At 36.6% G+C, this 23434-nt stretch overlaps 1 protein-coding gene and 1 long non-coding RNA gene across 5 annotated transcripts in view; both read left to right on the top strand.

The window, feature by feature from the left end:
• MLLT10 (MLLT10 histone lysine methyltransferase DOT1L cofactor) overlaps positions 1-23434 on the top strand; it is a 122732-nt gene that overhangs the window by 73479 nt on the left and 25819 nt on the right. For all 4 annotated transcript variants that reach the window (XM_039388507.1, XM_027744710.2, XM_039388508.1 and 1 more), the window contains one exon: positions 14812-14990. In XM_039388507.1, coding sequence (XP_039244441.1) covers positions 14812-14990 — 179 coding nt within the window. The remainder of the gene's footprint in view (positions 1-14811; positions 14991-23434) is intronic.
• On the top strand, positions 3722-13973 carry LOC120324692. The gene is made up of 3 exons (XR_005566192.1): positions 3722-4777; positions 5941-6049; positions 13888-13973. It is a non-coding gene; the product is annotated as an uncharacterized LOC120324692 (long non-coding RNA).

Raw genomic sequence — 23434 nt, 5'->3', positions numbered from 1 at the left:
CAAATTTTTTGTGCATTTGAAGTAAACTAGGATTTAACAGTTAGTTTAGATGCAGACTCATTACTTTATATTGTTCTTTATATACTTTTTATCCAGCGTTTAAATAGAAGTCTTCATCTTTCAGTGTGAGATCTGGTAGATATGTGAGGTGTCTGTGAGAAGGCCATAAGGATAGCAGTAAGAAAACTTGATTTTGACAGTGATCTAACTTGCTGCATATGTTTTTGTGAGAGAGAATTACCTACACTGGTAAAAAGTTTCTGAAGAGAGTTCTCATTTAACTAAGTAACTGGAAAAAAAAGGAAAATTTTTGTCAAGAAAGAGTGAGTGAGCACCTATGGTGTTTGGACCTGTGTAGCTCTAGAAATTTGAGTTGAGAACAGATTCATGGAATCTGGTAACAGAGCTGAAGAATATGAACATGCAGCTGGGGCTTGTGTGTGAGTAATCCTGTCAGATCCTTTGTACTTGGCTTGCTTTTATTTCTGTTTCTTACTGTTTATTTGTTTTGAACATTTAGGAGAAGGATTTCTTGATAAGAATGACCAGAGGTTCCAAGTAAATAAACTCCAAACTCCACAAAGAAAAAAAAAAAAAAAACCCAAACAATCGAAAAACCCCAAGCAGGCCCTCCCCCCCCATTGCCCCATTCTCCTAAACAAATGAAAAAGCAGCTCATAAGCTGTCATTATAGTTAACTTTCACATAAGAATCTCAAATTCGAGTTGTTGGGGGGGGTTTTGTCTGTTTTGTTTGTTCGGAGTGTAGTGTTTTTTGTTTTGTTTTGGTTGGTTTGAGTTTTTTTTATTCTCTTAAAGTATAATAACTGTCCTGGGCAAATGTCTAATCTGAGGGATTGAGTGACACGCTTTCAAGGCACAAAGTTACTAGGCTCTTTTTCTGTTGTGGGAGTAGTGATAAGCTTAGAATTGAAATTTAGTTTTTGTATGCATAACCAACTCGCTTAAAACCAAGTAACAAATGGCCAAAGGATGGTGACTTGTGTGTAGGTATTACTACACAGTCAGTTCAGAGATGTTTTGAAACTAAAGTGAATGAACTGGAAGCACCAAAGTTTTTTCTGAGCAGAACTGATTTTAAAGAAGAGTAATTGTGAGGTTCTAAATAAAGCAAGCAACAGTAGCTATCATAAGGGGTGGATAAAGAGAGGAAGGATTCAGCCAGGACTAAGAGGAAAGTGCAGAAGGCTGCAGAGATGAAAAATAAAGGAAAACAAAGAATGTGAAGTCCATCTATTACAGCATGTAGTTTTTTGGCATATATGTAGTTACTATTCACAATATCTAACCTTTCTTGACACCTTAGAATGTTGGAGTTCCATAGCTTGGCTGTAAATTGTAGGAGAAAACTAGATGGCTGGGAGGGTGCTTGGGCACAGGAAAGTCAGGAAGGACATAGCTGCCAACAGAGGCAGTTATAGAACCAAGGAACCAAGACAGTGGCTCTTTTTTCCTTCCAGAATAAAACACCTTTTTTCATCTGCCTCCTGTTGATTTATGGAGTGTCGAAGGGAATAGTGGTAGGGGAACACTTCTCCTTCTGTTCTGTGCTGAGGCTTGGGGAGAGTCTAGAATTAGCTCCATCAGTCCCAAGGAGGATGGATCAAGTGCTGGCCTTTCCTCGTGTAACTGGATGAGGTCTGTGTTAGAACAGTGTTTTAAAGGAATTCTGTTAAACGGGGTGTTTTCTTACTAGGATCCTTTACGTATCTCTCAAAGTTGGATATCTGCAGCTCTCGATCTTTTCCATTAATTGGTCTCTTCCATGAATTTGTGTAATAATTTTTGAAGCCATTTATGCTGTTAATACCTGAAAAGTGAGAAGTGAGTTTCAAATCTTTATGCGTTGTCAAAGGATGTACTTTTTCCACAGCTGTTGCTGATCATGTTTTGATACCTCTCTGAATACAGTGAATAATCATTAAAAGTGTTCAGCATCTTTACAGGGTTTATAATTGATAAGTCTGTAATTTCCCTGTTACCATTTTTAGACCTATATATCTTAAGACATTTTTGTCATTCATGCTATATATCCTTCCTAACTGTTCTAGATGTCTCTTAGTGCTACTTATATCCTCTTCGAAGAGATGCAGATAGTATTTGAAATACAGGTGCAACATGAATTTTTAAAGTATCATAATTATGCTTTTTGTTTTCTGTTCTCTTCTGATGATTTGAAACACCATATTTGTCTTTTTTTTTCATCATTGCATGATAGTTTTGTTACTTCCTTTTGGAAATCTGAAGGATTCCAGAAAAAGGAACTTTGAAAGTAAGAATCAAAGTTGTGAATCCTTTCCTCACATATTTATTTCATTGAAGCACATGATTATTGCAAAAAGTTCCTTCTGCACGGTAGCAGACTATTAGAGTGTAATTCATGTGTCCTCCAATTGGCATTGTTCTCTTAAGGACTGTATATACTGTCAGTGTTAAAAAGAAGTTTTCCCCCCACATTTAGTAGCTGCAGTTGGAAGTGCTACTGCACTTTGTTTCCCCTGCTTTATTTTACTGTTCTCCTACTTTGTGTTACTGAGTTGCCAGAAAAGTGCTGTTTTAACCTCATGTTGCTGTCTAGGTCTACTGAACTGTTTTGTCAGGTCTTTAACAGCATCTCTTCCTCATTTGTCTACGAAATGTGTATGTTGTAGTAATACATTTAGCATTGTGGCATATCTGGTGTATTCTGCTTTAAAAATTTCTCATACCTCTTGAGTGATGCTCATTGTATTGTGGTTGCTTGGGTTAATGATAGCTCCCATGTGGTACAGATTTAAAGAAACAAAAGCAAAAGGTTGTAGCTTCAGGCAATCTAGGGCTGAGCTTGTTTGAATAAAATAAAATAAAAACCACCCACCACCATCCCCCAAGCCCCCTTCCAAACCTACTCGATTATTCCTTAAATTTGAAAGGGACTTTCCTTAATATCGAAAGTGGTGGTGGATCAAAATGGCTGTTATTTCTTGTGCACAAAAGTTGAGCATACTGGAACAAACTGATATAATAAATAAAGGTTATAAGGAGTAGGTGTGGGTGAAACGATTCTGCTGCTGAGGGTGACAAACTGCAGTTGCATTCTGTTCTCTGCACCTGAGACAGAATGTGTCCAAATAGTATAATGTATATGATTCCAGACATTAGTAACTGTGCATTTAAGTAATATGTTTTCTGTGTAAAGTTTTGCTTCTAAGTATATTCTTGTACATTTTGTTAGTTCTCTGAAAACTGTTGGGAAAGTTAATTAAAATTATCAGCTTCAGTTTTATTGGATTAATGCACTTTTGTCAAGATTCATTCAGGATTTTATATATTGTGGATTCTTTTCCTGTACCACAAAATGAAAAAAAAATCCAACTGTATTTTTTACAGCACAGACTTTGTATGTAAAGCTTTAATTGAAGTTTTTTGAAATTTTAAAAGTTTTTCCATTGAAATACCTTTGACTAGTTATTTGAATCAATAGGTAGAAGTCAAGGCTTTTTGTTTTATTTTGTTTTATTTTGTTTTCTTTTAAAATTATGTCTGAATTAGTTTTGTAAAAATTGAGTGTCAATGACAGAAGTTTAAGGTGTCTTTATTGTTTATTCATTTTTTTGAAATCCTTATGTTCAGAATAGCCTGGCAGTTAAAAAATGGGTTGTAACAGCAATCTTCAATAGTTTCCAATGGTGATGAGAGCAAAGAAGAAAAATAAAGCATTCAAGGCAATTACCCTGTTGGAAGATGAACAGTCATTACAGCTAGACCTCAGAGGCTGATGCAGGTAGAAAATGCACCCATGGAAGTATGACAGAGGTGCTCACCACACTCACTTGTAAAATCCTTCATTCAGTCATCTTGTCACACCAGATGTGTAAGCTGAGGGATTTGTTCATTAGTAGTGTGAAAAACTGAAGTAAACTGAAACTAAAATAATTCTGTAGTCACGAGGTCATTATCCTAATCAGGAATAAACTGGTGGCATAAGTGTAAGAGGGCCAGCATGACTGTCACCACTCTACAACTGGGCATTAAAGTGTCGTGATGCTGCAGAGGCTCTGTTAGAGGCTTCCAGCTACTGAGCAGAGGATGTGAGTGTGCTCTGGCACTTCAGGATCAGAGATCAATACTCTCTGAAAACCCCAACCCTTGAAGGAAAGGAAATTCATGTGAGCATCTCCTTTGGTGTACCACTAATTGTACATTCTTTCTCTCTGCGTATCTGAGTTGTTCTTGAACTGAGCTCTCTGAAGTCCAGGGGACACAACCATTTTCTTTTAAACTTCTTGATTGCTTGAGTTTGTCTCAGTCTATCAGTGAAGCAAAACAGATGCCTCGTGATTAAAATTGGCAAGGCAACTTCGTTTGAGTTTTTAAATTTGTTGCAGACAATGAAATTGAAATCAGTCTTTTGTTGGGAGGATTGATTGCCTCTGAAAGTATTTGAATTTTTATTTGTAATAGTAGCTTTAGAATGCAGCTAATTGGTGTGTGCTGGAATGTTCTTATACTTGACATTTAAAATCTAACCAACACTGATAAAAGAAATATAAGTAAAAAATTATAGTGGATAGAAATAAATCCATTTTACAATTTGAGCTACTGTAAATGATCAGAGCTCTAATACAAGAAAGATGTATTCAGGTATATTATTGTTCACTGCAATTCCTGTCTATACATATATTCTTTTGTGTGTCTGTTAAACATGATCTTAACATGAAGCCCTTTTTCTCCTAACTCAAAAGCTTTCTCGAAGTTGATGAATGCCATACATAATGGTAAGTTATATTAGAATCTTTTTCAGAGATTCATTTATCACAAAGGGTAGCCTTTTGTGGAAAAGCCTGATTGAAGGTCTGCATATTCTATGGATTGAGTGAAATACAGGTCTGCAGTGCGTCAATTGTTCAGTACTTGAGTGAAAACTTTGTAGATTGTCTGCAGGAGCCTGATAGGTCAATAGTTCCTCAGTTCTCTTTTTATGATCTTTTTGTGTGTGTGAAGTAAAACGATAGCAGTTTTATTCCAGTTCTGAGATTCTTTTCTTTAATTTTGTGAATAGTGTTTCTGGTTCTTCTGTAGTGCTCCATTCATAGGTGTGTTATAGTGGTGTCTACCTCAGGCATTCTCCCACTTGCCTTCCTGACTACTTAAATTACTACAAGTAATACATGTGAAGGTAGCCTTGTTTTGTCCATTCTTTGTTCTGACAGCCTGATGCTGCTCATTTGTGTCACTGATAACAGAACTATCAGTTTCAGAGGGAGAAATATTGACTCTTTAATGGATCTAATTGCAGCTTCCCTTTAGTATTCAGTATTGGCTTTGTACTGATAGCAAGTGGAAATGAAATATATCTTATTAAATTAGAACTTGGTTTACTCTTTCAAGGCTTTGTTTATTTGTAAGAAACAACCATCTTTACATCATCTTTACAAGTTACTGAAAGATTTTAAACTCTCTCATGAGGCTAGTTTGAAGATGATCAAGTTTATTTCCCAGTGTGATATTTAATTGGTGTCAGGTGATCTGTTAATAAAAATAGGAATTTTTTATCCTTTGGTGTCAGGCAAATAGAAATTTTCTTATTGCTCTGCCAGTATGTTGGAAGAGCAGTGCTGTATACACTGTATTATATTGACTTGTAGTTCAGCATATGGAAACGAATTTATATGTTTGAAACTTTGCATGGTGAAGTTCTTAGCATTTTAAACTACAAATCATTAAGGTTTTGCTTTTCACACTGTCAGAGCTATGAATTACATCTGTTAGGCAGATGTCTACAGTAGTGGGTCTCTTAAATAATAATATTACATTTAATTTATATTTCATAGTCTACATGTGGTGAGAAATATTGAAATTTCTCTAGATTTGCTTTGCTTTAGTAAAATAGGTCTAGCTTTTTGCCTTTTGATATAGGGTTTCCCTCTCACTCTCCCAGGTATACAAAGCACCAGCTTTGAGATGAAGGAAAGCAAGCTCACCATTTTTCTGAACAAAAATAAAACATCTGAAGGGTATCTGACAAAGTGTGCTGAATTTGGAACTTGGTGAGTTTCTGCTATTTTATAAGCAGAGCCTTTTTGCTGTTTAATGTTGAGGAGGTATAGGTTCACAGCAGAGGACAGAATAGAAATGGATGGAACGCCATTTGTGACTTCTTTTCACATTGCACTGTTTGTTTTTTTAAACTAATAGCATAGATGTTAGAAGAACATACATTGCCAAGCAGTAATAATGCTTTATATGACTTACTGTTGTGGAGCAGCATAATCTTCATGTTTGTTTTAGAATGGTGTTTGGACAGGGTTTATCATTTAACCTACCTTTTTTGGGGGTGGTAGTAATGTTTCATGGTACTTTCCCAGGTTTAAGTTGGTTTCTTTTTTTTCTCCCAGTATTGCAGGGCTTTTTTTTTTTACTCTTCCACCCTAACCACCCGTCACCCCCCCCATATTGCAGGGCTCTTGTTTTGGTAGAAGCATATATATATATGGGTGAAATCAAGGAGGGTAGGTAGAAATTTTGAAAATATGAACAGCAAGGAAAGATCCTGTCATGTATGTATATAGGATGAAAATAAAGTGTTTAAGCTTGAGATAAATATTTAAATAAAGGAAGATCATTTACTCCAACAGCATATTCAGATTATGAGTTAGGCAGTCCTGAGGATTGTGTCACTGTCAGTAAGAGGTTTTGACGGCATCTGTATCAGGAGCTTGTTTTTCCACTGCACTGAGTTTAAGCTTGCTGCATATCAGCAGTAAAAGACCAGAAAGAAAAACTGTTTTATTTTGAGTGGAGACAAATAGAAGTTTGGAGGAGAGAGGTTTGTTTGTGATAGTTATGCTGTACAGGTGGTGGGCAAAGCCTGTCAGTTGAAATTTGGTGCTGACAAACTGTAAAGGAGGAAAGATAATAGCTGAAGTGTTGAACGTGGTTTGAAAGGGTCTAGTCCTGAAAAAGAGGACTAGAAAATGGAGCCATGCAAACTGTATCCTTCTGGTAAGGTGCCTGCCTTTATAGAAAGGAGTCAAGACACTTCAAGGCAGACAGTGGCACACTGCAGTTTTGCCAGTAAGAGACTTCGTATATTCAGTGCTCTGTTTTGTGGTTTTATGGTCAACTTCTTGTATTTTTCATGCTTTTTCAAAAACTTTTAAAAAACCTCACAAAAATTGCAGTTGAGAGATGTGAAGTTTTCCCTGCTAATCACTGTGTGATAACAATGTCCTTTGTCCTTCTCAGTCTTACTCTGGACCTTACAGTCAAACTTTTTTGACTTGGCCTTTCATTCTCATTTCTTGTTTTATGGGCCTACTACTGAAAAGGAGCAAGGAGGAGTACAGACGTACATGTCTGTTGATGATTTTAATGCATACTTTAAAAAGAGACTATGGGAAACAATGACCTGGTTATTTTATGTTAGAGTTAGCTGTAAATTGTAATGTTTATTGTAGCCTTTCTGTGGCTACTTCTGTTCTTGCTTGTTCTGTCTTCTGTCTGTTTGATTTCATACTTCTGTTGCTGTTTTCAGGTTTTTGTTTTTGGTTGTTCTGTCTTGCTAGTTTTTGAGTTGCAGTGAGGAGAGTTGTAGCACAGAACAGACATCCATTGTGCCAAGTCCAGGTGCTGTGATTGGCTTTAGAAGACAACGCATTTCCAAAGAAACTTCAGTTCTGTAGCCTTTGGCCTCTGCATCTGTGCAGGCAAAATTTAATATATATGGTATGATTTTTTTAACAAGATAACCTGAACTAAACAGAATCTGTACTGAGCATGAATTAAGATTTTGGAATCTAGCCCAAATTGGGCAGAGTTTTTCAGTGTTGATAAAAAGGCATCTGCCTCTATTGAAGCATAGAAACAATAGTGCTCAGCTAAACTATGTAAATTGTAAAAAAAGAACAAGATAAGGGCACATTACAAAGTAATTGAAATAGTTCCTTTATGGACATTTTTTTGGAGTATTGAGTAATTATTGTTTGGTTGTAAAATATTACAACCTTAAGGATAGCTATCTGTCCATGAGATTCTAGAATACCACTTCAAAGCTTTAGCTGTTGTTAATGACAGCTATTTGTAGTCTTTCACCAATTTGGGCAAGAGCTGTTCTCCCCTCTCCCAGCTTCCCACTGGAATCCAAAAGAGAGAACTTCAGAGGTAGAAACTCCAGTAAAAGACTGTATTCTGTGAACAGTGAAGAGGAATCTAGTGCTTCCAGTGACTCACCATTTCAGCACTGAGGTAGATTGCTGTCAGAAGAGTTTGAAGCTATGGTGTGTTTTCAGAGATCTTAAGCAAACACGGTAAATTTTCTCTGGAAATCATTAAGAAATGTAGATCACAAGTGTCATGCTCCTGCTCAGGGAACTCACTAGGTGAGGTTAGAACTGCTTTGGTTTTAGTTTGTCATACTTAAGTAACTTAGGCTTGTAAGTATTGGCTCACCGTACGAAAGTGAACAACTACATAAAAGTTAAGATCTTTATCAATTGTTCTTCCATATCTGTCCAGCTTTTTCTTTTACAAGATATTTCTGTGCTGTGACACACTTGAACTACAGGTCTTTCCTGTAGTTCTGAGCATATGTGTCTCAGATACAATCATGGAGCTCTTTATCTTAGTGCTCTATTCTGGAACAGTACTTCAAAACATTTTGAATCAGACTAGAATAGGGATGAAATCCTCAATGCATCTTATTTCATAAAGCTGAATTAGTTATGAAATGTAAACAGGCAGTTATAAAGCATTTCAGTGATTATTGTGGGAAATCATCTGGATCACCTGGAGGAAAGAAATGAAAGGAGGTTTGTCCCTCTGTCAGCTATCTTCCACTGCTACACTATCAAAAAAAGACTGCACAGTTTAACTAAGGTATAACTTTGCCATGAGGCATGGTATGAAAAGTTACAGCTGTTCAGAAAGGATTGGAAAAAATTCACTGGGACAAGGTTAGAAGCAAATTTAAGGCTAATAATTACAAAGACTGTTCCTCAAGCTCAAAGTCCATACGTTATAGATTTCTAGAGACTGGGAGAACATTTGAGGGAAGTATTACTACATGCTTGCCCTTTTTTTGTGTACTTTGGTAGCTATTATTGTTCACTGTTAGAGACAGATACAGTGGGCTAGAAAAATGACACAGTTCTCCCAGTGTTCCTAGATCAGCATGTCATTCACCTGTCTTCTTGTGTCACGTTTAAACCTTTTCTCTCAGAGAGCAAATTCATCTTGAGTTGGCTATGAAAAATGTGGGTTTGAGCCCTTCTGCAGTGGAGAGCTGTAGTGTAAGACCCGTATCAGCTTGGAATAATTGGAAGTGGGAAAAGGCACACTGCACCAGGAAGTCGTAACCTTTCTGACAGAGGTTTAGGCAGTTTTGAAATGTTGCACTTAAAAATCTGCATGTGGAAATAAAAGACTAATTGAAGGCTGTGCACTGACTGAGCTTGGTCTAAGCAACTTGTAAGTGTTGTTTCATATTAGTTCGCTGGTATATGAGTTCCTTACTGTTGCAATTTATTGAAGAGTGAGTTCTATATCACTGCTGACATGTGTGGCCATTAACGAACGTGGAGTCAAGTATAAAATACCATTGTTCACTCTCACAGGTGGGACTAGCTGAACACAAGAGTAGACCATTTTGGTAGCTACACAGATCAGTTCCGATCCTTCAACCTTATGCCATTATTGAATACATTTCTGACTGACTGTAGACAGCTGTACAGTCAGGGTTTTGAACATAGGGATGGGAGTAGGCCGAAGAGATTGACTGAACATCTTTTGCTGGCTGAGCTGTCAAGGATTTGAGGATAACTTTAATGGAGTTTGATAGCAGACTTCAGGTATTTGCTATATATGTGACTTGGCTATGTTGAATTGTTTTCTTCAGTTATGTCAAGGTTCTTGTCTCAAAACTCTTGTCAAGAGTTTTGGTCTTTGTATATAAATCTGATCTATAGAGTATTCTCAAAGTGAATAATTGTGGCAGTCTGCCTTCCGTCAGTAGGTATGAAACTAGAACAGTTGTTCCAGTTTGAAAACTTGCACACTTGTATCTTCCCTCCTCCCCTCTACCCCCAGCAGTATGTACTCTTTGGGTACTTCGAGTCTGGGAGCTTTTTTTCCTTCTGCCTCATCATGGAGAGTACTCAGAATGCCTTTCATGAATGGAGGGCATTGACTGTTGATCTGTGATAGGCTGTTGTGCTTCCATCAAAAATGGATGCCCAGTTACTGAAAGGGAGGGGAATGGTAGCCTGTTATCCAGCTGCAGATTGGTAACTTGCATTACTGTGCACTTCTCGAATGTTACTGCAGAATCTTTTAGAAACCTGTCTGAAGGTGAACTCTTACCACTTTGTTCATCAGCCGCAGGAAAACTGCTTGATAATTTCTTAGATTTCAGGTTTCTTCATGAGGGAAATAGATTGATCCTTAGCATCCAAGCTCATTATCTCATAAACTGAAATGAAATTCTGTTGCTAGTTCAGCAGTTTCATATGCAACTTTCTTCTCCTTTTGGACAACTGTCAAAATAACCTGTTTTTATTTGCTTGTGTTTTGCATTAGATTCACTTTAGTTTATGTCCATATTACAAAGTAACGTAGAGGGGTACCTCTTCCACTGTTAAATTTTACTGGAATAGAACATGTTCGTCCTTATATAACAGAACTTAATTTTTTCTACAAGTTTAGTTACTAATTAATGAACTGCTTTATGCAAAGGCACTTTTTCATTTTGCTCGATATAGAAAGTTGTCAGTGGGTTTAGGGGAGACTTTTTGAGATTACCACAGGAAGTGAAGGTGCTGAAAATGTGTATATAGCTTCAGTTTTTGTAAAGAAGTTCTTATGACTTGAAATTCCCTTTTATTATTGTGAGTTCTGCTATAAGGCCCCTTGAGATTTTTGTGCCTGCCCCGTGTCCATCTGTCCTCCCCTAAGTAGCAAGGTCCTGTAGTTCTGTGCAACTTTTGTGGACTTGTAAGTTTACATTTTAAAAATAACCTCCTTGACCATATACTGCTTATTCCTGAAGTTTTGGCAAAATGCTAAGATGAGCAACCTATGACATATTTCAGATAACTTCCTCTTTTCACAATTGTTCCAAGAGTTCCAAATTACTGACCTACAAAAGAAAATACAGCTTTAGGGAGAACATTTTCCAAGCTTCCTAGGGAAGCAGTCTACACATTGTCTCTTGATTTTGACCCACAGTAAGCTTTGAGTTTGTTGTCCAATTTTTAGCAAAAAAAAGGAGTCTAAAACATGTAAATTCCTGTAATAGGAATGGACAGTGTATGGCTACAAAAGTAATCACTGCCTGTTTTGTGTCTTGCTGAACTAGACAGTCACACCAGCATAGGAAGGGAACGTAAGGGATAACGGAGGGGGCTGTAGTACTAGAAAATAAGAACTGAGGATTTCATAGCGAGATACAGAAATTGTGGTGGGAAAGCTTAATGTATCAGTGTCATTTGTGAGATGCAACACTGTTGAAAGCCAGAATTTAATCTCTTATATTAAGTCTTATGCTCATGGAACTACTTACTTTTGTGATTTTGAAGAAAATCACTAAAATTGTGATTTTATCACTGTGTGTCACCTGGTGGATGTTGCTGCAATGCTGGTTCTTAGTTGAGGCTGTTTTGTTTTTCACTATTCTTGAAGTTCTTTTTTTTCTCTACTAGCTATTTTGTCATTGATTGTCAGCAAAAAAAGAATGCATTTTTCCCCAATATTCATTATCTGATCTATCTATCTATCTATCTGTAGTACTGCTCTACAGTACTACACAGGCAGTTACTTGTTGTCCAGAGATGCCTTTTTTTTTTTTGTTGCCTTTTTTTAAGCCTTTCACTCCAACAGTGCAGGCTCTATGTACATTTTATCTGTTAGAACCTGAAATCAGTGTTGTGCAGCTGTGCTCGTGGTGTTACGCACAGTCAGAGTTTACCTGAACAGGGTTACATTTCTGTTTCCACCTGGAGCTGAAAGAACTGTGTTCTCTTTAAAATGCTGAAGATTATATTTGACCATGCTATTTATGCCTCTGGCAAATTACACAATGCCATTCATCACAAGTGTTAGCCACTTGGCTTTTCAGTAATATGGGAAGAAAGTCAAGGTGGTTGGTTTGTTTTAAACATCAATGTAGTTTACAGTGATTTGTTTAGAGTTTCGTTATTATTCATTCCTGATCCAGAAAGGGATTTATCTCTCCCCAAACCCCAAAGGACAACTTAGTGCATTTGAGACATTTCTAATGTGTTCTGTCTTGGCTTTCTAATATGATATGCACCTAGTTTTTACACAAGTTTTTTTGAAACGGCGTGAAAATCAAGGATTTATTTGTATTTTTAGCATACAGTTCTTATTTGAATGCTCGCATGGAGTAATATCTTGGTTGCATGACTAGTTCCAGAAGGTGCATGTACTTTATGTGTTAAGTAAAGTATTGCTGAATAAAAATACTTATCCCAAACAGAGTGTGCAGATAGGTCATATTTGTCCTGTATTTTGCAACAGCAACAAACAGTGTTTTTAATACTACGCAGCTACTGGCATCAAATATTAGCTTACCTCATTCCACTGGCAAACTAGTTTACTGCTTGTTTTTCTTTTGAAATATTTTTTATGCCTGTGATTTCATAACTATCTGCTTGTATTCCAGAATTTTATTTTTAAGAGGAAGAATAAACCTTATCATTAAAATAGAAGCAGCAGAAGCTCTGCAGTTACTAAATGTGTAAGATTTTGAAAAATTAAGAAAAAATCTACAAGAGCTTTAAAATTTTTACTACTTTTTTAGTACTTGACTCTCACCAAAAATTTTGTTTTCTCCTCTCATTACTATTGATATTTTATGAGAGTGATAGTATTTGTGGTGATGAGCTCTTATGATTTCATCATAGGTGTCGTGATATTTCATTATTTTTACTCTTAAAACGTATGGTTCCTGAAGCCTGATAATTGCATGAGAATCTAATATTTTTCAAGAATGTTTGTATGTTTAATTGTTTTCATGTATTCAAAAAACAAAGGGGCAAATCTCATCCTTTTTATTAATTTGAAATTGCTGATTAAAAGCAGATAAATCTTTTGAGGCCCTGGGCTATATTTCAGCTTTCGTGGTTGTAGCTGTATCACATTTAAGAGTAGACTCAGTATCAAGGCTGTTTGTTAATCGTGTTCGTTTTGGTGGTGTGTAGGGACAAATTAGAGCAGGATCCATAAAACGTACGGTGTAGTTAGGTGAGGCAGATAAAACTGGGAAAAGATCATCACAAAGTGAACAGTTTAAGGATCTTAACTGCTAATAGTGCCAAACTGTAGATTTTGGGGATGGTGACAAAAAAAAACAACCAAGGAGGGGGAGGTGGACTAAGTGGAAAAAGATACAGAAGTCAGAAGAACAGCAGAGCAGGTATTGAATTGCACCTGTAATGAAGAGATTGGGGAGAAGATGACAAGTTACTAACCTTGGTTAGGCAGGAAAAAAGTATTGTCGGGATGTGTCTTCAGCTGTTTTTTCATATCTTCTTTCTCTACTGGGACTGGCTGATTTTCTCTTCCATTTTTCTTGACAGTTAATGGAGGCAGGGAATTTAAGATGCATCAGTGTTTGCATATTATGTGTGGGTTTGGATGTTAGTCTCCCTTGACTGCCTGTGCTCAGAGGGATATCTGGGTGGCAAGTGGTGTTTTAACATTGAGTATCTTCTTATTGTCACTGCCTTCTTCAAATCCTTATTTGTATGAGTGACAAACTAGCTCCACCCTTTGCCTTCTAACTGGCATTTCAGTTCTGTTGCTTTTTTTGATCTAACCATGTTCATTCTACTTCTGTTTACTCCCTGTGGCACTCTTCCTCTAACTGCAGTTCAGTGCTACCATGCTTGATATTCCTTGGCCAGCTGACAGCTCACTTATCTAATGCACGTGGAGCCTAACGGTTTCATAGACAGGTACTACTTCTTGTCCTGGGCTTCTGGTCAGTAGGGGTTTTTTTCCCAACCTCTATAATGAACTTTACCCTGCATGTAGATGAACAGAAGTAATGGCTTCACAGAGGGGTATGAACTCTTCCTATTTAAATTGCTAACGTGCAAGTCTGACTAATGTTAATGTATTTAGTCATTTGTTTGTTGACTGTTCTAGCAGAAATGTTAGTCAAGCATTCATATAGATCATGGATGGAATTTTTGTTTGTGAATAAATGAAATACCACCAGTTCTACGGGCAAATCTGAGTACTTCGTCCTCAGACTTGCTGTCAGAATTTTTCTGAAAAAGCACAAGCAATCCTTAGCTGCCAAAATTACAGTTTTGGATAAATGTATGTTGTTTAGAAACATTTACTTTAAAGTTAAAAAGTATTTTTTCCATTTGTGTGGTGTATGTTCAGTTATATAGCCCAATACTTCATTCTTTACTTAACAGTAATTCATTTAAAGAACAAGCTCTGATAGCAGACTCGGCCGAAGGCAGGCATTTTAGCCAAAAATTCTGCTACTGTTAATATTTGAGCAGTTTGTAACGCACATAAGTATTTGATTTATCACACGTTTTACAAAAACTTAAAACTGAATCAATCTGTGTTCCCTGAACTGTAGAATGTCAAATGACAAGAGCACTTTTATCAATCAGCATGGTTAGAATTTCAACACAGGAGCTTTCTGCATTATGTATTAAGTGATCTTGTTTGTCTTGATTAATTTTTCTACTGCATATTTACATGGTTACTAGAAAACTAAGGGAGGAGGAGAGAGAGAGATGCATGTAATCGTTTTTGTAATTTTTTTCAGGTATTTTTAGCAGCAATGATGTAGCAGTATCATTTCCAAATGCAGTATCTGGCTCAGGATCTAGCACTCCCGTTTCCAGTTCTCATTTACCTCAGCAGGCTTCAGGGCACTTGCAGCAAGTGGGAGCTCTATCACCTTCAACTGCGCCTTCTGTAACTACTGTTTTTGCTGCAACTCAGGTAAACTATCACAAGAGTTTAAGATAGCAAACCATGTTATTGACCTGCTTATTTTCAATATTAAAAGGAACCATAATGTGTTTGGAAAATAGGTTAATAAACATTGTATTTGTTGTGAAAATGTTATAGTGACTAGAAGTTCCCCATGATATTACATAGTCTCATCTTTGTTGAGCACATAGATTTTTTTAAAAAATAGTCTGAGGAAGTGTTTAGTAATAATGACTATATTATGACCAGTAGTAAAAATTTTATTTACAAGTCTTTTATCAGAACCAATCAAGAAAGGATTTAAAAGAGGAAAATACGTAAAGTTTTCCATGTTTTATGCAAAAATGCTGGTATCAGTTAAAGAACAGAGGGTTTGCCTGGGATATTTGACAAATGGGCAATTAAGGCTAGCCCTGGCAAAGGAGATGGCCTTGATAACAAATGAATGTTGACGTGTTATAGTTTTGTATATGAGAGGTCATGCAAATGAAGTTATGTAGCTCATGTTTGATGATGAAGGAGTAAGGAAGACATGGGAGAAGTGCAGAACGGTGGCATAGTAGAATTAATGAACTAAAAAAATATCTTTATGATAGTATTTTGTATGAATTTAAGTTGGACAAGATTATATTAGCAAGACAAGAGAGTACAAAGTTATAGTTGGAGAAAGCCACCAAAGTTAGTGTGCAAGTATGAAGGAATGCTACACTGGACAAGATGATTTTATATTTCTTGTTTCTTGTATTTTTTATTTTATGATGGGAATCTTACAATGAATGTATCAAATATATATCTTTTTGTGTGCATACAAGCAATCAGCTTTTAAAGAGTCTGCAGTGGTTTAAGATAGTGGATATAAACATGAAGAATTAAAATCAAGCTTAATGTGTGTGTATGAGGATGAGTATAGTACATGTATAGCAGCAATACTATGTGAAGATCAACACAGAATACATTTCAGTGTCAAATAACAAGTTGTTGTTTTAGGTGCCAGTTCATATTTTTATATAATTCTTCTGAACTGGTTTCCTAAAGATATAAGGTGGTTTCACCCAAAACCACATCTCTTTTGCACAAATTGATAGAAATTACTTTCAAGAAATGAATTAAAAATATGGTGCTTTGGTAAGTTCTCTCTTTTTTTTTTTTTTTCACTTCCAAAGATCATTACACACTGTTACTCACTGAAGACTCTTAAATTGAACAGTCTGGAGATACAAGGAGAGGTTGTGTCATAGTTTAGGAGCAGGTGAAAAGATTTAAAAAAACCCAAATAAGTCGATGCTCAGTTTCCACAGTGGAGAGGTTTGCCATCAGTGTCTTGGAAAGACTTGGCCTTTTGTGCGGCTCAGTGTACTCATAAATGATCTGGGGAAGGGAGGAGGAACAGATGCCAAGGTTCCTGATTCTGATGGGTTATGCAATGAACCATTATGAAGATCAGCTGTCACAAACTGCTGAAAGACCTCACCAGCCTGTGTTGACAAGGTAGTAAGAGGGCAAATAAAGTCCATGTTAAGAGGAGAGGGCAGTTTCTATTCAAAACAGATACGGTACATGCCACAAGAGGTACAAGAAGAGCCATGGCAGTGAACAATGGCAAAGAACATCTTTATAAGGAGTGAGTAAACAGTGAAGGACTCGTGGCCTGAAAAAGAGACACTGAGATGGGATAAGACAAAGGTCTGTAAAATCAGTTGACGTGGAAAAGTTAAATAAGCAAGAGTGGTGCACCATCACTTCTATTTGTTAACCTCTGTCAGAGGATAAACATCAAAAAGCAATGGGACAAACCCCATATTTAGCAGTCAGGAACAGAAATACCATAGTATTTTTTTAGCTCTTGTTGTCACAGAGAGAGAGAAGTATACCCTAGGAGATAGACTTTCTCTTACTGTTTAGCTGAACTAGAGAGCCCTCCATAGGTTAAGTGCTTGAAATTCCCGTCCTTTCTTTGCCTTCGTTGTTTGGGAGTTGCCTTGGGGGCTTTTTTTTCCCCTCCCCAAAGAAGCAAAGAAATTATGTGTCTTACCTCACTACCAAACTTGTTTTCAAGTGGTTGCAGATTTACTTCTCAGAATCTTGGTCACAGGTACTATCATTTAAAGAGTCTTTTGGTTCTGAACTATACAGAGAGATTCAAATGGTGAGAATCTTTGGTTGATAACCTTAAAGGTGAGGTCCTGGCTTTGAACAGAGAATTAACGAACTCCTCCACTGCTTCAGTGAGTCTTTTTTCAGTATAAGGTCCTTACTAGTTTGAAGAGATTCAGTCAAGAGAGCCTAGTTTACCATGCAGTTGTTCTCCAATTGAAGCAAACCTTTTTGTTTTGTTCCCCCCCCATTTTAGCATAAATGACTGATTACATGTGAAGGGTTAGGGTTTACCTACTTAGTTCTGCAAAGTTTCATCAGAGTGCAGTGTCTACTTAGTGGGCTCTTGGGGATGTAGTCCCAGTGTTTACCCACCTCTTGACCATGGAAGTATTCAAATAAGAGTGTGCCAATATATTTTTTGTGTAGTGTTCTGAGAACTGTCACCCTAGGTTTTAAGCTAAGCTACCTCTATAGCAGGTAAAAAGCAGTAGTTAAAAAATTAGATTTTACTTAAACTACTATTACTTAAGAGAGCAAGTATAACCAAACCTTGGCTGCTCAATTATTTGGTCAGGGTGGCAGATGTGCAATTGGAATGGTACTAAAAATTGGAATAGCCTCTAGGATCTGCTATTAAGATGTATCCTGTAAGATTTCAGCTGTTTTCCTAGATCTCTGTTGGACGTTTGTAATTACGATTCTGGAGACATCATAAATTTGCCAATTTTTGATGGATTTTTTTTCCTTTTTTTTAAAAGACAGGGTTTTAAGAAATTCTAAAGAGAAGGTCTTGGTAAAAAATATGTTTCCACAGAATTAGTATCAGAATTAACTGATATATTTTGATTAGGATGGTATGATAGGCCCCTAGTACAGAAAATTTTGTTCATAGTATTAAAAAAACTTGCAAGCAACTGCCCTAAATTAAGTAATAATAACATTAAATAATGATACTATTAAATTTAATACTACTCAAAATAACAAAATAACTTATTTTTAATAACTTTATATGCCCATATAAAACTTCAGCAATTAGAACTTCGAAGTGCTGCTTTTTCCTTCAGCAACTAAACAACACTGATTTTAAAGCTTAAAAAATCTCACAACTTGAAAATCCTGGATTTTGATTTTTTCATTTTATTGACCAGTATGATAGTTCCCATACTGTAGTTTTTGTTTAAGACAAAAATATAGTATGGGCCTTGTTACAATCTCCTTTTCTGTCTCATTTTCTTTTCTCTCATGCCACTCATAATTTTTATTCCAATCTAATAAATCCAGAAGACATTATTAACTTGTGTTTCGTGCTGTGCCATAACTGAATTTAAGTGCTGGTGTTGTTCACCAGGTGGGAATCATTGGACTAGTAAAAATGCCACTTGCTGGAAATGCAGATTTTTTACATCCTGTTCTTTTTTATATGTCTTGGGCATAGCCTCACATAGATTACACTGCTTAATTCAAGTGAGGCTTTATTAGCATAACAATGCATTTAATAATTACAAGACTGTAGGAAAAAAGGGATACAGGAGAAAAGGGGAACAGTCCAGTCCACACAAATATTTGCTTCTGGTTTTCCGTGAATTGATCCTCTTGACATGTTTGTGGGTACTGCCTTGTTTGTATGTAACAGCAAACTACTGTATCCCAAACGTCTGTCTTTCCTCTCTGAAGTGTATGTTTAACTTCTACATGATCATGTAAACTTTATATGTGTCCTCTGTTAAAAAACCCATCACTTTCTTGCATTTGGATTTTGAATATAGTCTGAATTTTCTCCTTTTAAGCCAGCTCACAAAGTTGCACCACTCTAAGGTCCTATGCTCAGTTTTTATCTCAAAGATTTCGTTGTGTTTCATAATTATAGCAAAAATGTCTGTCAGCCTGTTATGCTGTTCTGTAACAGTTTGCTGTATTGCTCTTTCTGATAAGTTATTCTTAGTGTTTAACATATGTTCATAGAAAAAGCAGTGACCTGGGAGCCTCAGTGTCTTCTGGCATTGCACAGCAAGATTTGTTTTATTTGTCAGCAAATGATTGTTAGATTGAAAAATTATTTTTTCCCCCAAACTTTTGCTTAGTAGATTTAGTATTGTATAACTGAATGTTTGCTACTTCGGTTGGGATTGAGACTGAAATGGGTTGAGCTTTCTGTTCTTTTTGATAACTTAAATGAGTGAAATTACCCTATTGGTGCTCTATGGTCGATTGTTTCTGGGGTCTCCATGTTCTGAAGGCAGGATCAAACTGCAGGATTGGAAGTAAAGGTTTTGACTGGGTTTTCTTCAGTCATTGATTATTAAAGCTGTTTAGTGTCTCAGACTGTATTGCTTTTAAGAAAAAATGCATTTAAGTGTTTTGTCATCTCATTTCAGTAGTATTTTTAGTGGGAGTGGAAATGGCACATAGTAGTTTGCTTAAATATACAGCCTTTTGCTTTAAAAATTTGTAGCTCATCGAGTTTTTGGGTTTGCTGTCATATGATTCAGTAAAGTAGGATCTTTACATTATAGTAATCTCAGTTTATTCAGAATTTTTCAGGATTTATTCTTTTGACAATTCAATATAAAATTTTGACTTTGTAGATGAATTTTTTCATTCTACTGCGTGATGGTATCTCTGCTCTTAGTGACTGTAATAAGCACACCTGTGAGGCATTTTCAAGCAATATTGCATACACCGGCCACTAACCTCTTCTACAGATACAATCCAAAAGATATTCTCTTTTTTACTTTTTTTTTTCTGCTGCTGCTACTGGATTATTATTTCTTCTTTTTTTCCTCTGCAGCTTCTGTTTTATTTTCTGCCTAAATTCCCAGCCCTTACTTTATGCCTTGTACTTCCTTCGCCACAGAGGCAGATAATGAAGAAGGAAAAAGCCCAGAAGTGTCTGTAACAGCAGTCCTTGTAGCTTGCACAGAGATAGGGAAACTGAATAAATAGTTGCTGTTTGTTATTCTTTTACATCCAGGATTTATTTGTGATGACATGATAGGTCCACTTCTGCATAGTGTAATGAAGTACTGCCTCCAGGGTAGAGACGTGATAATTGGGAAGGTAGGTGCTGCTGCTCAGTTGCAATCCTGAGTGAAATAAGTTTCTTTTTATCACTTCCATTGTCCCCTCTGAAGTTCGTTTGGCTTTACTCCCCTTAGGAGCAGTAGAAAAACAGCAGGGCTTTCTTTAGCATTCATATGGTGGTTATCCTTCTTTGTCTGATCCAGCTTTTAGAGGGAGATAAGGCTTACTTTTTTCCAGTAGATTTGGAGTTATTTGTTAGCAACAGAGGAATGTGAAAGCTCGGGAATCCTGAGATTTTTTCAGGTTCTGAATGTAGGGCACATGATGTTTCAGATGTATCTGTCCTGAAGTTTATATTTTCTCACTTTCTGAATTAATCTAGTCCCTAATTTTGGATCTCTGTAGTCCCCTGCTCTTTCTCCATATCACCAGTCTACACTATTTTTGGCTTCCTGTTCTAGTGGATTTTTTTTCTTGTCATAGTTTAAGTCTGCTCATCATTTTGCATGCTATCAAGGGACTTTCTTGTCCTTTTTATTTTATATTCTAGCACTCATGGGAAAATCAATGAAAATACAGGAAATAGGAACTCTATACTTAGTTCTTGTCCCTATCAACAGAGAAGATAGGAGCAGTTTCAGGACTATTCTTATTTATACCTTCCACAACAGGAGTGGAATTATGAAGGAATTTAAGAGTACATCTTAAACAAATACCCTTTGTTTTTTTGCTGAAAATTAAAGTTGAATGGAGTTTTTGCAAGTCTTCAGGAGAGAGATTTGGGCATTTTCATAGGACAGTAAAAGGCATCTTCCTGATTGATATTTCTTCCAGGTTTACAGTTGTAGCCTCAAATTATGGATCTCACATTCTCAAATTCAGTATGGCCAAGGAAGGTACTTTTGCAAGACTGTTTCCCAGTCTTGCTCAGAGAAACATGCTCTGTTTCCTGCTGGTTTGGTGTTTGTGGTGGTTTTTGTTGTTGTTGTTGTTCTGTTTTGTTTTGTTTTTTAATATTCAGCTCAATGTAAACATGAGGAAGGAAGGAAAGTTTCAGGTTAATAAGCATCTGAATTTTGCTAGAGCTGGGCAGGCCGAGAAACAAGGCAGCAAGGGAAGTTTCTGGGCCATCCTCCCTGTGGATACTCTAGAAAATGGTGGGTCTAACAGCTGTTAATGTTTAATGAACTTTTCTTTGGGGAGTAGAATGAGTACACGAAACAAGAGAAGTTGCCCCCAGTTGCAGGACTTTGGGATGTGACAGATGTGACAATCTCAGACTGTAGCAACCTGCGTTAGATGGTTGGCTGCTTAAGTGAGTTTCCTGCTTCACTCCTGAAGGTGCACATCACAACAATGTGGAAGTTAAAAGTTAGTGTAGAGTTTGCAATGCAAAGGAACTTATCCTATTTATATTAAATTGCATTAGACAAGTAATCAGAGATGATTTCCAGAACTTAGGAAGAACTTGACTCTCATTTTACATTTTTTTCAAGCCACTTTCTGAAGTCTGTTTCTTAATATAGAAATCACTGAGATATTGAATGCCATAAGAGCTCTTAGGTAGTCCAGAGTGCAGATAGGATAGATTTCTACTGCGTATCTGCAAAGCTAGTAACAGCTGAGTGCCTTGTGGTGACACCTCTCACCCCTTAGTAATTAGTCATTAAGGTAAAGCATAGACAGTGATTATGGCAATATGTTAATATATTGCTAAGTTTCTCCAAAATAAACAAGTTCTATTAGTTCATTTTTTAAGTTCAGTTTCTACATTGTCATACCGTATGTGGTGGTGGTGTGAGGTTTTTTTGTTTCCTTTGTTGTTTTTTAAAATGCAAAACAGTACCCAATTTTACCAATTTGAGGTCAGTTTGGGTGTATTTTCTGCATTTTTCTTTTTAAAGATGATTTGTAGGAGCTTTAATATGAGTGAAAATTAAAAAGAGAATAATAAAACATCTGGAGGTATGTTGCCAGGTATGGAGTGATGTTGCATGGCTTAAGCAGCATCCTTACAGAAAAAGGAAATTGTAACTTTACTGTGGTACTAGAATTCTCTAATCAATAGAAATGGTGGATACATGAAAACCAGTTAACATATTTTATGTTACTATCAAAACAACTTGATGATAATGTCTCTTGAAAGAGGTTCCTGCTCACCGGGTCAAAGGTGAAATATCAACATGGATCACAGACTGTTTGGATGCTGAAATTTCTCGGTTCTCCTTATCTCATAACTTAAAAAAAGATATAAAAGGAAAAGTCAGCACAACCAGAACAAAAAGAAATCATTCTTAATAGAATATGTTGCTCATCTTCGGGACTCACTGCCACAGGAAATTGCCAGCTCTGGAGATTTAGAAAGTGTGCTAAATGCATCCCCACAGTATGTTGTAGACAGAGGTTTAATATTGTGGTGTAAGGTGTCAGTGCTAAACAGTGACTTTTCTTCCAAAATATTTGTGTCACAGCCACTTAAATTTGAGTCTTTCAAAATTAAAAATGTAAAAGAACTGTGCTAGTAAAGGTTTTTGCTTTGAATTTTTTTGTTTCTCACTTAAAAGAGCTTTTAATTCCTCGTTACTTCTAAGAAAACAGGCAAAAATCTAATTTTCTTCTCATGCAATCTAACTGAGGATTTTTGGGGTGGGGGTAGATGAGAGTAGCAAGGAGCAAGAATTTACAGCCAGAGGGAAAATTCCTTCTAACATGTGACTCAAGTAGAAGAACAAAGGAATCATAGTTGCAAGTAATCTAGTATTTAGCCCAATGAAAATCTTTACTTTTTGTGTTTTCCTCTTGCTTCAGTAAGATTGTCTTCGCATAGACTTATGCAATATAGAAGTAGTCTGAAAGGCAGTTGCATGATTTTGCACAGGCTGCATGCTGAGACAACTGCATCAATGTTTCAGTCTAGCAATAAATGTTTTCTGCCTTCAAGCTGAAGCTTATTTAGCTTGGCTTATCTGGTGCTGCTGTAGCAACCATCAGTCTCCAGGCAACTGAGGCACATTGACCTCTTCGTTGAACTGAGTGTAGCACTACTTCAATTTAGTTGCCTGAGACAATAGTAATGGTGTTGAATGTGAAAAATGTGAAATTTTTCTAGTTTGTATGCAATGGAAATAATAAAACTGTTTGGATGGAACTGAACGTGTAGGTCTGACTTGGAAAAGATTTCAAGTTTACACGGTGTGTGCTTTGTTACAAGCTGCAAAGTTGGTTGCTGAGTCAGTGTCCTTATAGGCCTTCTATAAATGTTGAGAATCTTGCAAGCATTTTTACACAGCAGCCGTTCTGCTACTGTAGATGTTTCATCACTTAAATAGCAAAGA

The sequence above is a fragment of the Pipra filicauda genome, unplaced genomic scaffold, assembly GCF_003945595.2.
Source record: "Pipra filicauda isolate LSUMZ 115617 unplaced genomic scaffold, ASM394559v2 scaffold65_size3143899_pilon, whole genome shotgun sequence".
Lineage (NCBI taxonomy): Eukaryota > Metazoa > Chordata > Aves > Passeriformes > Pipridae > Pipra > Pipra filicauda.
This window is presented reverse-complemented; position numbering and strand designations above follow the sequence as displayed.